Here is a 19,060-nt window from a genome sequence, read left to right as displayed (position 1 = left end):
AGGATCCGGACTCAGGTCCTCATGGTTGCTTAGCAAGCACCTTACCCTCTGAACCATCCCTCCATTACCCAACCTCGGTTCTTGTGTCCTGAAACCCAATGGCTTTGTGTTCACATGGTGCTGATTCCTATCACTACAGTGGAAACAGACTATGCCCTACTTTAATAGCATTTGCTTGGGAGAAAGTCACTTCTGAAAAAAAAAAAAAAACTTCATTTTGCATTAACCAGTTTTTAATTTCTGTCACTACATTTCTTAAGACAGCACCAAATTTTGTATATATATGCATACATTTACATGTATAAAGCGATTTCATTTGTCATCTACTACGCCCAAGAGAGTCATACTCATGTTAAAAAGTCTCATGATTTCAAATCTATTTTTGATATTATTCATACTTACTGAAATAAGTAAGTGTGTGTGTGACTGAAATCTAATCACACGCAGGTTTTTAAAGGTGCTGTTGTTGCTTGTTTAAAAGGCCATCTGGGTGTATCTGGCTGTGACAGCTGGAAGGAGGGTCCGGAGGTCACCCCAGCCAAGTTCCACCAGCACGCAAGTCCCATCTTCAGTGTCTCCTGGGAAGCCACTTAACCCTGGCCTGTCACTCCCAGGGAGAAGCTGGCTGTGCTCAAAGCCCTCGCCCAGCCAGGCCTCTCCCTGACATTACAAGCTCTGCCCCCTGGTGATCAATAAGTATTTTTGGTAGATACAGATTGATTCAGTTGATGGAGACTGCTTTTTTATATATAAGGATGCCTTTTAACAAAGGCAAAATTTACTCAGCTTGAACATACTCAGGATTCACAAATGCAGTTTCTGCATCAGTGCCCTGAAAACTGGGAAACTGATTGATGCCATGATGAATGATTTCCTACTATGTTGTGCCCGAGGCCTTTGCCTCAAGCCCTGGGTCTGCTTCCACCCCAGGCTCACTGTGCTCTGCCTTAAAAATGAGGGAATCGTTGTGACTTTGAAAGTGGGTGATATGTCTAGAGAGGCGGCAGAGAACTCAAGGGAGGGGTGCATTTGGAATGATTCCTCTTGCTGGGTAAGAAAGCCGACTTCCTTAACCCATTTTGTCAAAAGAGCAGAATTAAAATTTTGCTGGAAGAGAACCCGGCGCAGTACATACTCAAGAGTATTTATGATCTGTGGTACACTTTGTCCATAGAAGAATAACCCAGGCTCAGGACTACACAAATTCTGCCAGGGTTTTAAAAATCACACTGAGTGTATGCTCAGGTATAACCTTTCGTCATAAATCCTGGGAAATGTGGAGGTGTCTATGACAAGCCATGCTGGGGCATAATGAGGGATGTGTCTTCCAGCGCTACCTGATGTTTATGCATGCGGTTACTCAGAAGAGCTTTTATTTAATGCAGCCATGTTGTATAATTGGCTCCACTTTTAATATAATCACAAGAACTTTTATAGTCTGTGTGCCAGGCCGTTGGTTGATGGCACTATTATGTCGATGTCCTCGGTCCTGATAAGTGACCCCTACTCTTGTGTCCATGGGAAGTCGAGGCCGAGAACCTTTAAGGTCTTGCTCAAAGTCACCTCTGGTTAAGTGACCTTCCCCCAAGTAGACTGCTTGGCCTGAAAGCTAACCTCCTTTCCTTTGTCCGCTTTTCTCTTCTTAGGCAAGGAGTTTCTGATTTCTAAGTACTTCTTTTTGCTGTTCATGTCTTAGATGTTGTGTGTACAGAGTAACACAAAAGAAATGGATTCTTGTTTTTGTCTTCCAATATTCTAGTTCTATGAAGCACACACTATACCCAGGTCCTATGAAAATGGTCACCACACAGAGTGAGAGATGATTAGCAGAGGGGCAATGTGATGAGTTTACTGAAACCCTCCTTCTTTGAATGGAGAGCTTCAGGCCTACACGTACTTCTGCTAGTTTGTTTTGTGAAGGCTGCTGTTCTGAATGGCTTTGGTAATTTCTGTTGGCTCTGTTGAAAGCCCTCTTTTCCCTTTGAAGACCTCATATAGAAGAAACAATGGTCTCTTCTTTGTGTTGCTTGAGAGTTTATATGAAAGCTGCTCCCAGATGGGCTAGCTCTGAACCAGGGCATCTGTGTTGGTCTGGCAGGACCATCAAACCCAATTTGAAATTGACATCCGCATTCAGGAGCGTCTCCAGATAGCCTGGTCGCATGCATGTCATTTTATTTGAAACACCCAATAGAACAATCCTTCCCACTCATCTCCCTAAAGCATGAGAACAATTGGCAAGTTACCAACCACTTATCTCTCAAACTGATAATGGATACTGTTAGACACAGAGAGTCATTTCCAGTGGCCCCAGGCCCTGGCCCAGATACCCGTCCAGCAGGAGACAGAGCTGGGAACGAGAGCTTTCATGTTCATTTTAAAAATATGTGTGGTTTGACACCAGCCTTCACAGAAGAATTGATCCATGATGCAGCAATGATTTGTCATTCCTGGGAAATGGCTGAGCCACTGACATATTTTCCTGTTTCGTCCTCAGAAACCTCTTCCACCTAGATCTGGGCTGAGCCTTCCCCCTATTTCATGCAAAAGGTGCTTATATATATTCAGATTGCTTAGAAACCATTTGGACTACCGTAGCCAGATTTCTCTGTTCCTCCAGCCAGCTCCCAGATAACCACATGGAGTCTTCTTATTAATTATGAAAGCCTGGCCGATAGCTTAGGCTTGTTTCTAACTAGCTCTTATAGCTTACATTAAACCCATTTCTATTAATTTATTTCCTGCCTCATGGCTTTATTATCTTCACTCTGTACTGCCCATGCTGCTTTCCTGCTTCTTCTGTGTCTGGCTGGCGACTCTGCCTTCTTCTTCCCAGCATTCTCTCTGCCCTGAAAATCCTGCTTAGTTATTGGCCACTCAGCTTTTTATTAAACCAATCCAAGTGACACGTATTCACAATGTACAATAAGATTATTCCACGACAGTCTACTACTGCCCTGCTGTGTGCAGAGCTCTATGTATGGGCTGGAAGTTTCACAACCCAAGTCCATGTCTGTTTTTGATACCACTCAACTGTGTGACTTCACTTCCTTCTTTGAGAAGGTGGAGCATTGTTTTACCCCATCACTGACTCCAAGGATCTTCTGCTGAAGTGACTCAAATCATCAGTGATGCCTCATGTGCATGTAAGCTCATAGCAGATGTGCCTAGAACCACTTAGATTTCCAGATGTCTCCTAAATGAGACCCTATCTCCTGACTTGGTTTCAAGTCATGAGGATATTCTTAACAAGACTGAAGGGCTTGCCATCCCTTGCATAGGTAGACCCCATGCCCACAGCTCAGTGCTCACACCCTGGCAAGGTTCCTCTGCCCTTTTCTTGCTGGCACTACTTAGGTATGCTCTTCCATGGAGGCTGTGCCTTGATGTATTCCAAGGAAGCATGTCCTCCTTGCCTCTAGTCCCTCACCGTGGCCAGATTTCTCCTGGCAGGAGGCTTTAGCACAGGCTGCCCCGTCTCCATGATGTTCCTTTTTTCTAGCCTTCTCTTCTGCCTTTGCGCTCAGCTGTTTCGTCTCACACCCACCCAGGCCTTTGACTCTTTCTCTGAGGTGGCACAATTGTAATGCACCCATTTTGTAACCATTCAATTAGTATCTGTCATCCCTTTCTACTGCAAACTTCTGTGGGCTGGATGTTTGGGTGTTCCCCGAAAGTCCATATGCTAAAGTCCATATGCCCTTACCTACAGTGTGATAGTGTTTGGAAGTGGGCAAGGTTTGGGAGATGATTGAACTTAGATGGAATCTTGAGGATGGGGCCCCCATCATGGGATTAGTGCCCCTATAAGAAGGGAAAAAGAGGTCAGAGCTCTCTTCCTCTGATGGTGTAGGGACCCATGCAAACCAGGCCACACTGGCATCCTGCTTATGTCCCAGCCTCCAAAGCTGTAAGAAATATGTGTGGTCAGCAGCTAGTTTGTGCTAATCTGTTATGGTGGCCTGAACTGGGACCCAGAATAACGCCTGGCACAGAGGAGATCTTGCTTAGAACTTGCTGGAGGATGTAGCTACTCTTCTGCCTTTGCTTCATCCCCCCCACTTCCGTACTTCTCCAGATACTTAGCGTCTCACTCACACCTCTGCACAAGACCTGGTTTCACATATGTTTGAGCATTTGCTGACATTGATATTCATGCATGCTGCTGCTTTTCAACAAACATGCTAAAACTGGAACCTTCGACTTAGAGGCTGAAAACTCCCTGCAGCCATATACAAAATAGTTTCTGTGCCGTCTTCAGGAATTACTTTCAGTGTTTGAGTCATATCTATTTTAATTCTTTCAATGATGTAGTTTTACTTTTAGAGACATAATTTGGTTATGTAAGAGCAGCCCTGTCATCCAGTTCAAGTCTAGAGAGTAAGCTAGGTAATAGAGTCTGAAAATCTGGGCTATTTAGGGTAAAAAAAAAAAAAAAAAAAAAAAAAAAACAAACAAACAAACAAACAAAAAAACCACATGCCATGTAGCATTTCATGTTTGTTGTTGAATGAGCGCATAGGTCTATTCTTAACTTTGCTACTAAACAGACGGTATGATAGCCTAATGACTTACTCTGCACAAGTTGTTTTTTTCTGTAATTGGAGGGGTTGGACTATGTGGTATTGATGCGTCCCTTCCTCTTCATAAGATATGTACACATGTATACCCATTCAGGGAGGTCACTCATCATGGCCAAGCCAGAGAGAAAGTTCTTGCTTAGAGCGATGTTTTGAGACCATCTTTCATAGACAGTAATTGATGTGTCAGTGACCTAACCTTTCAAAAATCATGGAATACTTAGGAAATGAAAATGTGTTTGTATCCAATTGAAGTGAACTGGTGAGGAGAGAGGTTGATCACATGAGAATTCATTTCATTCTCTTTTTGTGAAATAGTGATTAGGAATACAAAATATAAAATACAGAAAATAGATTAAATATTGAGGTTATAGGTAAACTATCAAATTAAAAACACTGGGCCTGGAGATGTGGCTCATGGTAAGAGTCCTTGCTATGCCACATGAGGACCTGAGTTTAGGTCCCAGCACCCATGAAAAAAGCCTACTGTGGTCAAACAGAAACCTGTAACCCTGGCGATGTAGTGGTGGAGACAGGGCCAGCCCACTCCAAATTGAGTGAAAGGTCCTTTTCTCAAGAGAATAAGTTGGAAAGTGATAGAGCAGGCTACCCAATGTCCTTCTCTGGCCTCCACACAAGCACAACCTTGCATATATGGATACACACCACACACACACACACACACTTGAAATTTATAATTGAGAACAATGACCTTGTTTCAGATTTCTAATTTGAAACACTCCTGAGACCCTGATCCAGCTTTTAGATGCTCATTCCTTCAGAATTATTAGAATTGTCATTGATAAGAAACCTATATTCAGATAAAAAAGATGACAAAAAAAGGCCACACACAAAGAAACATTTAACAATGATGTTAATCTTCCATTATTCTTGTAACAAATTAACACAAACTCAGTGGCTTAAAAACACAAAATTAAGCCCAGTGATGGTGGTGTACTCAGGAGGCAGAGGCAGGTGGATCTCTGAGTTTGAGGCCAATCTGGTCTCCAGAGTACGTTCCAGGACAGCCAGATAAATCCTGTCTTGAACTCCCTGGCCCCCATGCCCTACTACCCCCCACTCCTCAAAAAACCAACCAAACAAAAACACCACAAAATCAGTGTTTTAAAGTTAAGTTTAATATGGGTTTTAATGGGCTGAAATAACTGGTCAGCAGCGCTGTCCTTCATGGAGGCGCCTGAAGTTTTGTTTGTTGGTTGGTTTGTTTTCTGGCCTTTCCAAGTGTCTGGAGGCAATCCACATTCCTTGACTCATGCGACTTCTCTTTCTCTAACTCACCCTCTGTTCCCAGTCAAGTCTGTCTTACTCTGATCCTCTGCCTGTGTCTTACAAGAACCCTCATGATTTCAATGGACTGCCCTAATCTTCTGGGATGAACTGAGCCATCATGTCCCTGATGTGTGTGTGTGTGTGTGTGTGTGTGTGTGTGTGTGTGTGTGTGTGTGTGTGTGTGAAGTCACATACTCTTTAATAGGCTCTGGAGATTAGCATAAGGACAGTTTGGGAAGTCCTTTTTCAGCTAATCACAGATACTGCTCAAAAAAAAAAAAAAAACAAAAAACAAAAAAAAACAAACCAACAAACAAAAAACCCAAAAGACAAACAAAAAAACAAAAAACAAAAACAAACAAAAAAAGTGCATTGGTTGAAGTTACAGGTCAAGAACCAAGCAGCACTTTCTTTTCTGTTGCTGACTAGTGTAATGTTAAAATTTCTTGTATCTGAATGAATTTCTGGTTCAAACTAACCTCTAATATCAAGTATTTCGAAGTAGCGCTGACTGCCAAGAGGATCTGTGTTGGAGGGCACCAATCTCAGTTCGAGCTGGGATCACTCTGTTGGCACAGTAGCTGGATGGTCCCTCCACACCCCCGACTCTGTCAGTACTAGGCTGTTCTTTGAGCTCCTGGGTCAGTTCCTGAACAGCCCTTTGTCCTTGATAGGTGTCCGTGATGACAACATTGTCAGAGGTCCATGTCTAAACTGCTGAGTGGCTCATATGGCTTACAGGGCACAGAGAAGACCCCACGCTGCTTAGGCCACCCCTGTCTGAAAGGGATCAGTTTGTCAGAACACACTGAGGCCCCAGACTGGAATCTTTGAGTGAAGCAGTGGGTATGTGGGGTACAAAGTGGCTTTAGGGTCAAGCGGTGGAGGTCAAGTCCAGAAGCAGTCCAACATGTCTGAGTTCCTACTCCTTTTAAACCCCCTTTCCTGTATTGTGAAATGGGGCTTCTAATTTCCAGTGCTGTCGTATAGGCACTGTGTGGAGTGAGGTCTGTAGACTACTTGGCCTTAGGTTTAGAAGAGCCTTGGGCTAGCCATGGCTATCATGTCCCAAGCGTGCTGATGTTTTCAGCCTGGCCTTGGTTTATTTCTCTCGGGGCAGATTCTGCCTGGCCTTCCTGACATCATTCTCTCTATGTACTTCCAGACGTATGGAGTCTAGTTCTGCTAGAAGAGAACTCGACTGGCTGCTAGGTAGAAGCAGATGTGCAGGCCAACATCTGCTGTGTTTGCAGGCACATCGGAGTCCTTGCTGGGTGGATCAATTGGCTGTGGTGGTAGTCTTTGGGGCAAAAACATAATGGAAGGAAACAGAAGCCTAAGAGACTAACACTCCATTCCTACCTCAGCAGGACCCTGTAATAGGATTGCCACGGATTCCTGAGCTAGTTTGGAAACGATATATATTTATACTGAAGTTGTTATTAATAGGAATGGTACATTGACCACTTGACTGCAAAGGTAGTTTCCTTCTACAAGCTTACCCTTAACATTCCCAAATACACATTCAAATTTAATAAAGAAATGAGTTATAAAGCAAGGTAGTGCTTGGGGGCTAGCAATAAAAGCAGAGAATATTAATTTCCTTTTCAGTTTAATTAAGAATGGAAGTCACTTTCTAAATCATAGATGGTAATGGTTTAATATGGGTATTGTTTGTGAGTGCCTTAAATGCCCAGTCTTCACAGGTAGGATCAAGAAAGTGTTTTAAGGGGGCTAGAGAGATGGCTTGGTGACTAAGGACATGTGTTGCTATTCTGAAGGACCCAAGTTTGGTTATCAGTATGCATGTTGGGCAGCCCATGATTGCCTGCAGCCTCAGCTCTAAGGGATCACATGCCTCTGGCTTCTGCCGGCACTTGTACTCACATAGACAGATGTGCACACATATAAATAATGAACAATTTTTGAAATCTTTTTTTAATGAAAATGTTTTCAGGATGTTATTTACTAATGGGTTGAGTAAGCATGTTTTAAAGATATTTTTGTAAAAATACTTAATAATAGGGCCATTTGTTTTAATTCAGCAGAAAACTGGTTTTTTTTTTTTAAGCATAAATAATGCTGAGCAAGCAATTTCCCTAATTATAAGACACGCAGTGACTGGAGACACTCATTGCACAAACTCCTCATTGTAATGGTGGCTGGTGCGTGCTAACAAGGACCTCGTGGAGAAACGGAACCCATGGTCAGTGGTGCAAAGTGGGGTATTAGCATATTTTTTTGGCAAGCACCAAGCTGGGGCTGCTCAGTTCTCTTCCACAGTAATTCCTTCATAAATAGCATCGTATCAGAGGTCTAGACTCCCAGGGGAGATGCAGCCGTGTGTGTGTGTGTGTGTGTGTGTGTGTGTGTGTGTGTGTGTGTGTGTGTGTGACTGCATGGTCAGTACCCAAAACTCTGTGTGAAATGGCTTGTCCTGGAGAAAAAAAGAGAGGGCTTCAGTCACTTCTGGTTGCGATTTTTGAAGGCCCCGGGGAAGGGAGGCTTTGAGCGGAGTGGCGTGTGTTTGATCTGCCGTGACATGGCATGGAGGCGGCTTTCTGACATCCACACTAACGCACATCATGGCTTCTATTTGGGGAGTGGGTATTAAACGTTTTTAGTCTTCGGGGACCTGTTCAGACAAAAATAGATCTGCTAATGCAAGATCCAGAGTCAAGAATAAATTATAACCCTTGAGGTTGTGTAAGGTCATTAGCACATTCCTGAAGGTAGCTCGAATAATTGCTTTAAAAGGGGGCACCTTTTAGAAGGCCTATCAGGATGATATTAGAAAATGGAAAATAGCGAGTGGTTCTACGAATGTTCGTTTTTCAAGCTATAAGCTACTTCACTAGCCTCAAGACTTCCTTTGTTTTTCTGAATAATAAATACAGTTATAAAAATAAAGGTAAGCGATAAGATTGGGTCATGTCAGAGGAGAGACCATGAGTTCCTAATTTGTGATTGCCGTGATACATTTACAGGTGCCAGGGGTGGGGCAAGGTCTTTTTAGCAGACATTGTTTTTCAGCTAACCACAACCATCCCCCCCCCCCCGAAAAAAGTGTATCATTTAACAAGTATGATTTGGAAGTTTCCAGACTAACTTTTATATCAGTTATAAGTAATGCCGACGACAAACGGATCCACACTGGTAGGGCCCGTGAGTGGCCCGGTAGCTTACACTGATCCCTTAATAGAACAGTGACTCCTCATTGAGCATTTACCATGTTTCAGAAGGTATTGTGTTTTATGTACCTAATAGATTTAATTCAAAATGTATATTTACATTTAATCTATTTAATTTTCTCAACTGTGGCTTAAGGTCTTTGTGTTACAAATAGGGACATGTGGGCAGAGTTTTCCTGTCCCACAGCTGCACTCAAATAATCAATCAGAGGCTTAATGTTAATTACAAATGCTCAGCCAATAGCTCAGGCTTGTTACCACCTAACTCTAACATTTACATTAACCCATATTTCTTATCTATGCTTTGCCACATGGCTCATGGCTTGTTACCTCATTTCCTACACATTCCTCGGTGGCTGGCTGGCATCTCCCTCAACTCAGTCCTTCTTCACCCCCTCATTCTCCTGGCTTGGTTGTCCGACCTATAATTCCTACCTGTCTACCAGCCAGTCAGCTTTTTATGAAACCAGTCTGAGTGACAAATCTTTACAGTGTACGAAAGGATTATTCCACAGCAATGGGCATTATCATCTCAAACAGCCATAGCAACAAAGTGCTGTTTCCAAGTCACCTAACTACAGGGTCGGGCTGGGATCTGAACCAGGTCCTCTGATTCTGGAGCCTGTGGCTCTGCTTTTTATTGCGCTCTGTCACCACTCAGTTCTGTTAGTGCTATCTTACTGAAGGCATTACATCATTTTCCTGGGGATTCCTTTCTACTTCTCCTCTAACATAAGACCAAATATTGCTGCTTAAACTATATTGTAGTCTGATAGAGTGTTGAGATATCCATTGAGTTATCAAGTCTGATGTTCTGATTGTGAACCTGGCCTTTAAATGGCTAAGCCACCTCTCTCTAGCCCAGGGCAACAGTCTGGCAGCTTCTTTGTATGGCTGTGTTGGTCTCTAGTGCATGCACAGGTATGACATTTGGTTCTTCTGTACCGCTCAAGTTCCTTTTCTTCCTCTCCATTGGGTTTACAGCCTGGAAGCACGAGATGGCTCTTTGGGCTGCCACTAAAGAGTGTCCTTGCTTTCGGATTTCCCAGGGGACTTCTTCAGGGTCTCGTGGATACATAAAATGTGTGTGAGGATCATATGTGAGTGTCTCTGGGACTCTGGTTGGTTAAGTTATGTCGAGTCCAGGAAACTCCAGGCAGATGATGGATGGATTTATTCACTCACCTTCTCAATGAACCTGAACACAAGAGTTCACAGAGCTGCATACTTTTTGCAGTGGCTGTGTATTCTGAAGTACTCTTTTAACGGGAATTTTGGAGTCTGGGAAGGGTTTAGAGTACGCTTCAAGGTGAACTGTGCTGGTACCTTTTCAGGAAGTCTGTAGTCTGCCTCCCTCTTTTCAGTTTCTTTACACCCCCCTTCCCCCCCCCGGAGCAAATGTTACTTGAATCTGCTTGATCAGCATCCCCACAACCGGTAACTCCATGATCACGCACACTCCATCAGCATTCACCTTTGACATGATAGTTGTGTAGAAATCTCTCATCATCCACGATGGAGGTGACCCCTGATTAAGACAAGTCTGGAAAGGCTATATTCTTTTTTTTTTTTTTTTTTTTGCTTCTAGAAAATTGGATTTGGCATGAGTTATGAAATATATTTATTTGTGTTATAGCTCAGTGGTTCTGAGCCCTGGCTAGACATTAGAAATACCTAAGGAGCTTTTTAAAGATACCAACTGCCTGGGACCTTTTCCAGAATAATTAAATCCGAGTTGCAGCGCCTGGAGCCTAGCATTGCATTTCTTCAAAGCTCTGCAAGCAAGTGGAATGTGCAGCAAGGAATGAAAGATCAGAGAAGAAGATGGACAGGTATGGAGGTAGCTCCTACCCTGCTGCTGATATGACTAGAAATACTAGCAGGATGTTTGAAAATGCATTAGGTAACTTGTTCACTACAAAGATCAAAGGACAATGGACTATTATCAAATGCATTGCCCAGAACAGGCTCCCAGGCAACAAAGCTGTTTGGCCTTCCAGATGATTATATTCAATGTTAACTTTCAGAGAGATAAAAGCATATTCCAACCTAGTAAACACTTATTAGGTGCCTACTGTATACAGACATTGTTCTCAGTATTTTTGTCGAATGGTGTTAGTCTCATGTGTTTTTCTTATAAGCTATGAGTTTATTTCGTTTTACAAATGTGCATATGGAAATCTTTGAGGATATAGAACACAGTGATCTGAGTACTTTGGGTGGGGTACTTCCTGCTACAAAAGCAACATTTAACCTGCTTGCTAGGTATATATCTTGTTTTTCATGTTCATCATCTTGTCGTATAAAGCTTCAACGGCTCTCAGATGGTTACCCTGTCGGTTCTGCCAGTCTAGATCTGGGTATAACAGAACAAAGAGCCAAAAGTCCAGATCCTTGGCCTCCTAGTTCCTAGACCTCCCCTGAGTTTTCTCAAATAAATCGTTGCTGAGAATAGTTTAGAATGAGAGAGACCCTGGTAACACGTCGTGGGAGACTGTGGTGGAACATGGGAGATCTGCTGACTGCTCACGCTGTAACTCCTATGTGCTTAGATGGAACATGATTGCAGATGGTTTCTTATGCTCTGTGTATAACCTCCCTAGAGGACTCCATCACAACAGACGGCAAGAGGACGGTGGGATTTAGAGTGCATAGGCACAGGAGCGTGGTGTCAGGCAAGGGCAAGGGCACATCCTCTGTCCCAGCCCGGCCCTACTTAACCTTCCTCTCATTTTTCCCTTTCCAGAATTTAGATCCTGAGCTCTATGCCCAAAGGCACCAAGAGCTTGGGATATGCTTTTACCTCTCTGAAAGTTAACACTGAATATAATAATCATCTGCAAGGCCGAACAGTTTTGTGGCCTGGGAGCCTATTCTGGGCAATGCATTTGATAACAGTTCATTGTCCTTTGATCTCTGTATCGAACAAGTTACCTATTGCATTTTCAGACATCCTGACAGTTTTGAAAGTCTAATATCCTAGGATAAAAAGCTCCATCAAGGAATTGCAGTCACACCTTAGGAGAGAAGCTGGCTGTGCATGTCTCAGAAATACTTGTCTCCCTGTAGCTTTGCCCTAACTTCACCCCACACCCCTGCCCCCCACCCCCACCCCCGATGAACCTCTATTGCCAGTGTGTGTAAGGCATTTAGTACCTCTGGGTTGTGATAAACTAAACAAGGACAAATGTAATGATCTGCTAACACAATTGCAGGACCTAGGGTCAGGTGCTGGTAGTGATGAGCCCTGTTCCTTCCCGTGTGCAGAAAGCAGGGTTAACTAGAGTTGACCTACTCCTTCAGCACACTATCTGCTTTTGAAAGTCTTCTATAATGAAGGGAGGGAGGAAAAGGAGGAGAAAGATAAGAAGATAATAAATCTTAAGATGTGCTATGTGCTGAGTGGGATGTATCAACACTAGTCATACTGTAAGGGTCTGGTTTCTGCTGGGTTCACTGGCTATGTATCTTAGGTGAGATGCTTATGTCCCTTTGTAAGGTCTTTCTAGGGAAAAAAATCCCTTTAAAGTGCCTGGTAGGGACTGACTGGCTAGCTCAGCAGTTAAATATGTTTGCTGTTCTTACACAGAACCCAGATTTAGTTCCCAACACTCATGTTGGCTAGTTCAGAATTGCCCATAACTCTAGCTGTTGGGGATCCAATACCATCTTCTGGCTGCCAAGGAAACCCATACATGTGCACTCACACATATGTAGATACACAGTCATACACAGAGATATAAATAAAATAAATCTTTAGAAAGAATTACTTCGGTCAAGGTTATTATATCATCTGAAGGCCAAGAAAGAAACTTCCTTATTGGGCATCTAGGTCCTTCTGTAGAATCAGCAGTGTTTTGTAACTGGTGGCTAAACAGAGGAGAATGCTGGGAAAACAAGAGCATGCCGGCATTGCCCTAACCATTTCCTTCCAAGGTCTAGGGACATCTGTCATACTCATCAGAATTTCTGGGCTTTGTGCTACCTATCAGTAGTTTTCATGAACTTTTTACTCATATGGAAACTTTTAGAATTTCAGAAACATTTCATTGTTGAAGCCAGTTTTGAGTTTTGAGCAGGATGCCTGGAGAACACGTTGAATGGAGTGTGTTGGGATTTGTTACATCATTTGGGGGAAGACACAGTCTCATGATGAGCAACTACTCTGCTTTCACTTTTGTAGGATATTCCTGAACCGTCTGCTAGACATAGGCAACTGTGTGAGGACATATTCTGTTATTAGGTCTGACGTTGCTCTTCCTATTCCTGTGTGTGCCTGGTGGGGTTTGGCACAGTAATAAGCCTCCAACAAATTGTTCATCGCGCTCACATTTAAAGGGTTCCTCCAGCCTTGTCGTGCGCACAGCAGGTATTTATGTCATGTCTGGTAGTTGAAAGTGGACCTTGCTGTCTGGTTAATATACACACATGGGCAATTAGAGTACAGTCCCTGTGGCTGTCAGGTGGATTATAAATCAGAAGACTCCAAAACAAAAGAGATAGCTGATGACTCAGGGTGGAAAAATCTGTATGCCAAACCCTACTTATTTATTGCCTTTGGAAAAATGTCCCCAGCTGAATTGTCCCTGGCTTAAACCCTGCTTCCTTTTTTATTCCAATTTTCTAAGTTATTTTTATGGTGTACTGTCAAAAGTACCTTTCATCTACTCAAAGTAGGACATTTATCATATTCCCAAGTCTATTATTTATAAGTACCTGTGCTTCTGGTGTTTTCTGAGTTTGTTCCTGTAGCAAGCCCATCATCTTGCTCCATGGCTGGAGATTCCCCTGGGTTCGTTCTTCAGGGCCCCGCTGGCTAGGAACTTCCAGGTAGATGTCTCCACGTGATCCAGTGTCACCAGATGCTAACATGTGCAGTGCCCAGGCTACGAAACAGTCAAGAGGGCAAGACGCTTGGATTCTCAGATGGGCAGATGCCCAGACACACGCTAGAAACCTCAGCCTTCTGTCCTGTGTGCAGTTCTATGGCTACGTGGCCATGAGCGGGTTACTGGAATCCTCTAGGTCTCTGTTTTCTCCTCTGGAATATGGGAGCAGCTCTAATCCACCTCTGAAATTTGGATCTGATAAAGCAGTATATATAAATAAAGCACTTAGCGAAGCATCCCAGACTTCCTTGAGTCACATGTGTGTACGTGTGTCATACGCACAGGTGTGTATGGTTGACACTGAGATGCCTTGTCTAACGGTTTTTCCACCTTATTTTTTTGGAGACAGGGTCTCTCCTTGATCTCTCTATTTCTGCTAGGATGGCTGGCCAGTGAGGCCCTGTAATCTGCCTGTCTCCACTGTGCTAGCACCGAGGTGGAGGCTGTTGCCACATACCTGGATTTTTAAGTGGTTATGGGGATCCAAACTCAGCTTCTCATTCCTGTGCAGCCAACACTCTCTCTCGCCACTGAGTCCTCACCCAGCCCTCCTGAACCTCTTTGTTTTTCACTCATTAGGAAGCAATAACCATGTACTAGGAAAACACACCAGCAGGGGGCCGTTAATCACATTCAAGCTAAGCTGGAAAGATGAAGGAAAGCTGGCAAGTTCAAGGCAAACTGGAGAAATAATGTCAAGTTCTCCAAAGTCTGGTTCTAGGCCCAGCAGCACCCACATCACTTGATTCCTGGGTACAAAATCACATGTGCAGAGCCACCGGATGTGAACTTTGGGAGGGGGCCGGACAGTCACTGGGTTAACGAGTCCGTCAGGTAGTAGATGCTCACTAAAGTTTCAGACCCAGGAAAACGAAATACACGCAATAGGTATTGGTTGTGTGTTTCTCCCTGTGGATGTTTGTGTGCATGTCTACCCATGTGAGTCCCTGCCAAAAGTAACTAGACGCTTAACATCAACACAACTGGACAGAGTGGTGATGAATTACCCAGTTTCCCTTGGTATTTTTGTAGAATAGAAATATGTCTAGAATGTCTTTTTTTTTATGGCTTTACACCAAATTATTTTGGGGCTAAAACATTTACATTCAATGTTCTTTTTCCCCCCTAGGAAATTCCACTTATTTGGATGACCATGGACCACCTCCTAGTAAGGTAAGTTCTTTGCTTGTGGCATAATCTACTTTTCCGTTAGCAGTACTCATATGTTTATACTCCTGGGCCTCCAGTGAACCCAGCCAGGTCCCTTCTAGCCATGAGTTGTTCGCAAGCAAGCGGTAGATGGATGGTGTCAAAAGAATCTTCAACTTTAATGGTGAGGAACCTGAAGAGCCTGAAGATGGCCAAAGTGACAGGGGAGGGAAAGACATTACTTCATCTGTACCTGGGCATTGCCACCCCAGACTCACTGCAGACCAATGTCAAACTCTTCTGTATTCCCATCTTGATTGTCCTTGTCATTGACTGCTTTGTTTTGACCCTTGATGTGAGGTGCAGGATGGAGCCTCCCTATGGTGTTGAACCTTGGGACTTGTCTCATTTCTTTCAAATTCTCTCTGGCCCACTCTGGTTGGATTACCCCAGCCCAGTTAGTACCCTCCCATGTCAAGTCTGCTAGCTGTGCCACATCACTCTTCCTATGAGCAGTTTCACTTAACTTTTTGGTGACAGAAGAGTTAATAAATGTAATTTCCTGCCACTCTTTACATTATTGACCTCCATGAAAGCCAAATGCAAACTCATTGAAATATGGGGGATAAAACAAAACAAACAAAAACCCAAGTTGAAAATGACCTTGGCATGTGAGAAAAATACATGTAATGCAATGGACTCTCTATTCTAAATGTAGGTCTCCTATGCTTTTTTGTCATGATTTCTCTTTCCCTTGTAAGTGATGGTAATAGCTGGCCAGCCCTTGGAAGAGGAGGTTGTAATTGACAAAGTCAAAGTTGGTCACTATATGCCTGTTGGTGTGATTTTTATAGCTAGACTGTGAAAGCCTAGATATCCTTATACTTGGTTTCTTTTTCTTTCTTTTTTTAAAAGATTTATTTATATGTATCTAGTGTTTTACCTGCATATACTCCTGTAGGCCAGAAGAGGGCACCAGATCTCATTACAGATGGTTGTGAGCCACCATGTAGTTGCTGGGAATTGAACTCAGGTCCTCTGGAAGAGCAGCCAGTGCTCCTAACCGCTGAGCCATCTCTCCAGCCCTATACTTGGTTTCTTAATATTTGACCACTGGAGGCAGTGCTTGCCAAGTACAGCTGTAATAGTGTTGAGAAGATATGCTGTTTAAACTTCCACCACACCTTCAAGCATGAACTTTGGAAATAGGTATTCCTTGTGTTCTTTTTGGTTGTTGCTGTTTTGAGAAATAGAGATTCATATTAGCCCAAGCTGCCCTTGAACTCACTATGGAGCGAGCATGACCTTGAGTTTCCCGTCTCACCTCTTGAATGCTGAGATGGCAGTCACCCACAGCCTCACTTGGTCCTATGTGATGCTTGGGATCCAACCCCAGGACCTTATGCATGCTAGGTGAGCTGCATCTCCAGCCCCTTGAAAAACTGTCTGAAGATGTACTTTGTATGGCACTGCGTAAATTACTTAATATTCTGACCCTCAGCTTTTCCTGGGCAGAGCTTGACTAAAATCACTGCCTAGAACATAGGATGTCTGAACAGCACTCAACACTGAAAAGTGACAGTCAGTAAATCAGCAGTGGCCTGTGCTTACTGGGCTGACATTAAGGTTATTGATGAATTGTAGAGTATGATTCATCAAAATTGAAAGGTGTTCTACTGTTTGATCCATTGTGCAGGTTTTTTTTTTTTTTTGGAGGGGTGCAGTGAGGCGGGGGGTGGGGGGGGTGGGTGTGTTTGGGATGTTACAGACCCCAGAAACACAAGTGGCAAGCAACAAGAAAACTAGTCTCCTAGAGAAGAAAAGGATGCAGAAGAGGTTCTCAGCCAAAGGTTGAGACTTCACCTAACACATGCACTTCATGTCCTTGTACATCCCTTGGTTCAGGGAGGCAAGTAATGGCCCCTCATTGAGTCCATTGGGCTGGGCCATGCAACCCAGAGCTGGGATCTGAATTTGAACTCTTGGCTCTCACCCCAGGTTCTTCCCCTGAGGCCAGGATTCAAAGGTGTGTTAGCACCAGTTAACTGGAGCCTTCTTCAAACACACATTGCCCTGCCTAACCCCACAGTGCCCAATTCCAGGATCTGGGGTAGGACCTAAGAGTCTGTGTTTCTCACAGGCTCCCGGGATGCCCACACCGTGGGTCTGGAGTCCACATTTGAGAGCAGTTTCTTTAAAGGCCAGGAGTGAAGGAAACTATTTTCCCCCACCCCAGACCTTTGCTGTTGTGGTTTTCCCTGCATGACTTATTATGTAAAGGTTACTTATTAATAAAATGATGATTCACCATCATTAAGGTTTTGTTTTTTTTTTTAAGTTTTAAGTGAAACATTTTTCATTTGGTCAACAACCTGCCCAGGAGGGAGAATAGAAGAGACGAAAAAGAACAGCATAGATCACATATAAGGATTCTTAACCTTGGTTCTTTTCTCTCTGGTCGGGATAGGTGGCGCTTTTGTGCCTATGCCCTGGCCTTGATGGCGGCAAAGGGATAAGGAGACTCTGTTTGTCTCCTGGCTGGTTGGTGGGGTTTTCACTTTAAGTACAGTCTGATAAACCAGTTTTTTTTTTTCCCCTTGGACTGAGGACTCAGGCCCATTTGACTTTGTAGGGCAGAAACTGTAGTAACAAGAACATAATGATGGGTCAAAGCACTCTTGTATGTGAACATATTTTTGTCCACGCTTCTGACTTCTGCTGGAGTGAAACCGAGCCCTAGAAGTGATGAATGCAGCGTTCCAGATACAGGTCCCTGAGTGTCCCCTGAGGCAAAAGGCTAATTGTTTAGGTCTGGCTTAGGTAGAGACATGGTGGCACCCAGAGGATAAGGACTCACACATGTCTGGCCTCTGCAGTGACCCCACCTGGCAGAAAAAAGCCGAAGGGAGGCCAGACCCATAGTTTTCATATTTATTTAGCACTCAGAAATAGCTTCTTGATGCCAAGACCAAGGGTTGTGATCTTGATAAAATAAGAGTTTTAAGCCCTGAAAATATACTGAGTTACCACAAGTTCTCTTTTATTAAAAGTTCAAGCCAACAAGTTTCCCATTCCACAAGCACTAGCCATGTGGGGAATGGAGCGTGCCATCCAGAGCACACTGGGCCCACTCCTCTTTTTCTCCCGGACTTTCATAAGAGAAAAACGAATGCCTTTGATTTTTCACTTGGTTTTGAGATCTCCTTGGACTTCACAGCTTACCTCAGTCTTTGAGTGAAGCCATTATCAAAAGGCTAGTGTTTTGTTTTGTTTCCGACAACCACTTTTTATTACCACTGTGTTGTGTAAGGATGGAGCCCCACTGAGAATGAACGCGTGCATTGCTAGCAAATGAAATGGAAAGATATTCTTGAATACAAAAATGAGGCACAAGACAGCACGTATGGTATGATAGCCAGGTCTACGGTGAGAAGCAGGAAAGGTTTCCAGTGGTTTTTTTCTCTTCAGATAGTAGATTTTTTTTCCTTTTTCTTATACTCCCGTGTATAATTGGAGTTTATTAAAGTAATGCCTGGTCATTTGAAAAGTCAGGGAAAACAATTTCTTGGGTGGGGGAGGACTGAAGTTGAGCTTAAGAGGCAGCACACCCAGCAGCTGGTCCCCTAGGGTGCTGCCCGATCCTCTCTTCATCTGGGATGTCTGTCACGGTAGGAGCAGCCGTTAGCACCGATGAGTTCTGTTGGTAGGCAGAGACTACAAGTTCTCATATCACATGTCTCGGCTTCCCATATATGACAGAACAAGAGACCTGTTCGAAGCAAAGCCAGGATAATGAAATCACTACCTTTGGTTGGTCTATAGCTCCTCCTGTGTTCCAAAAAAAAACTGCCCACTACTTCATATGCAAAATGTACTCTCTATCAAGCTCTATAAAAGAGATGATAATTTTTAAGATCTTTAAGGATACAGATAAGAGATCTGGAGCCCAGGAAGGCTGACT

At 43.5% G+C, this 19,060-nt stretch overlaps 1 protein-coding gene across 1 annotated transcript in view; it reads left to right on the top strand.

The window, feature by feature from the left end:
• Ust (uronyl 2-sulfotransferase) overlaps positions 1–19,060 on the top strand; it is a 284,504-nt gene that overhangs the window by 99,330 nt on the left and 166,114 nt on the right. The window contains exon 2 of the mRNA XM_028861084.2: positions 15,080–15,123. Within this exon, the coding sequence (XP_028716917.1) occupies positions 15,080–15,123 (44 nt within the window). The remainder of the gene's footprint in view (positions 1–15,079; positions 15,124–19,060) is intronic.

Source organism: Peromyscus leucopus, chromosome 8a (assembly GCF_004664715.2).
Source record: "Peromyscus leucopus breed LL Stock chromosome 8a, UCI_PerLeu_2.1, whole genome shotgun sequence".
Taxonomy (NCBI): domain Eukaryota; kingdom Metazoa; phylum Chordata; class Mammalia; order Rodentia; family Cricetidae; genus Peromyscus; species Peromyscus leucopus.
This window is presented reverse-complemented; position numbering and strand designations above follow the sequence as displayed.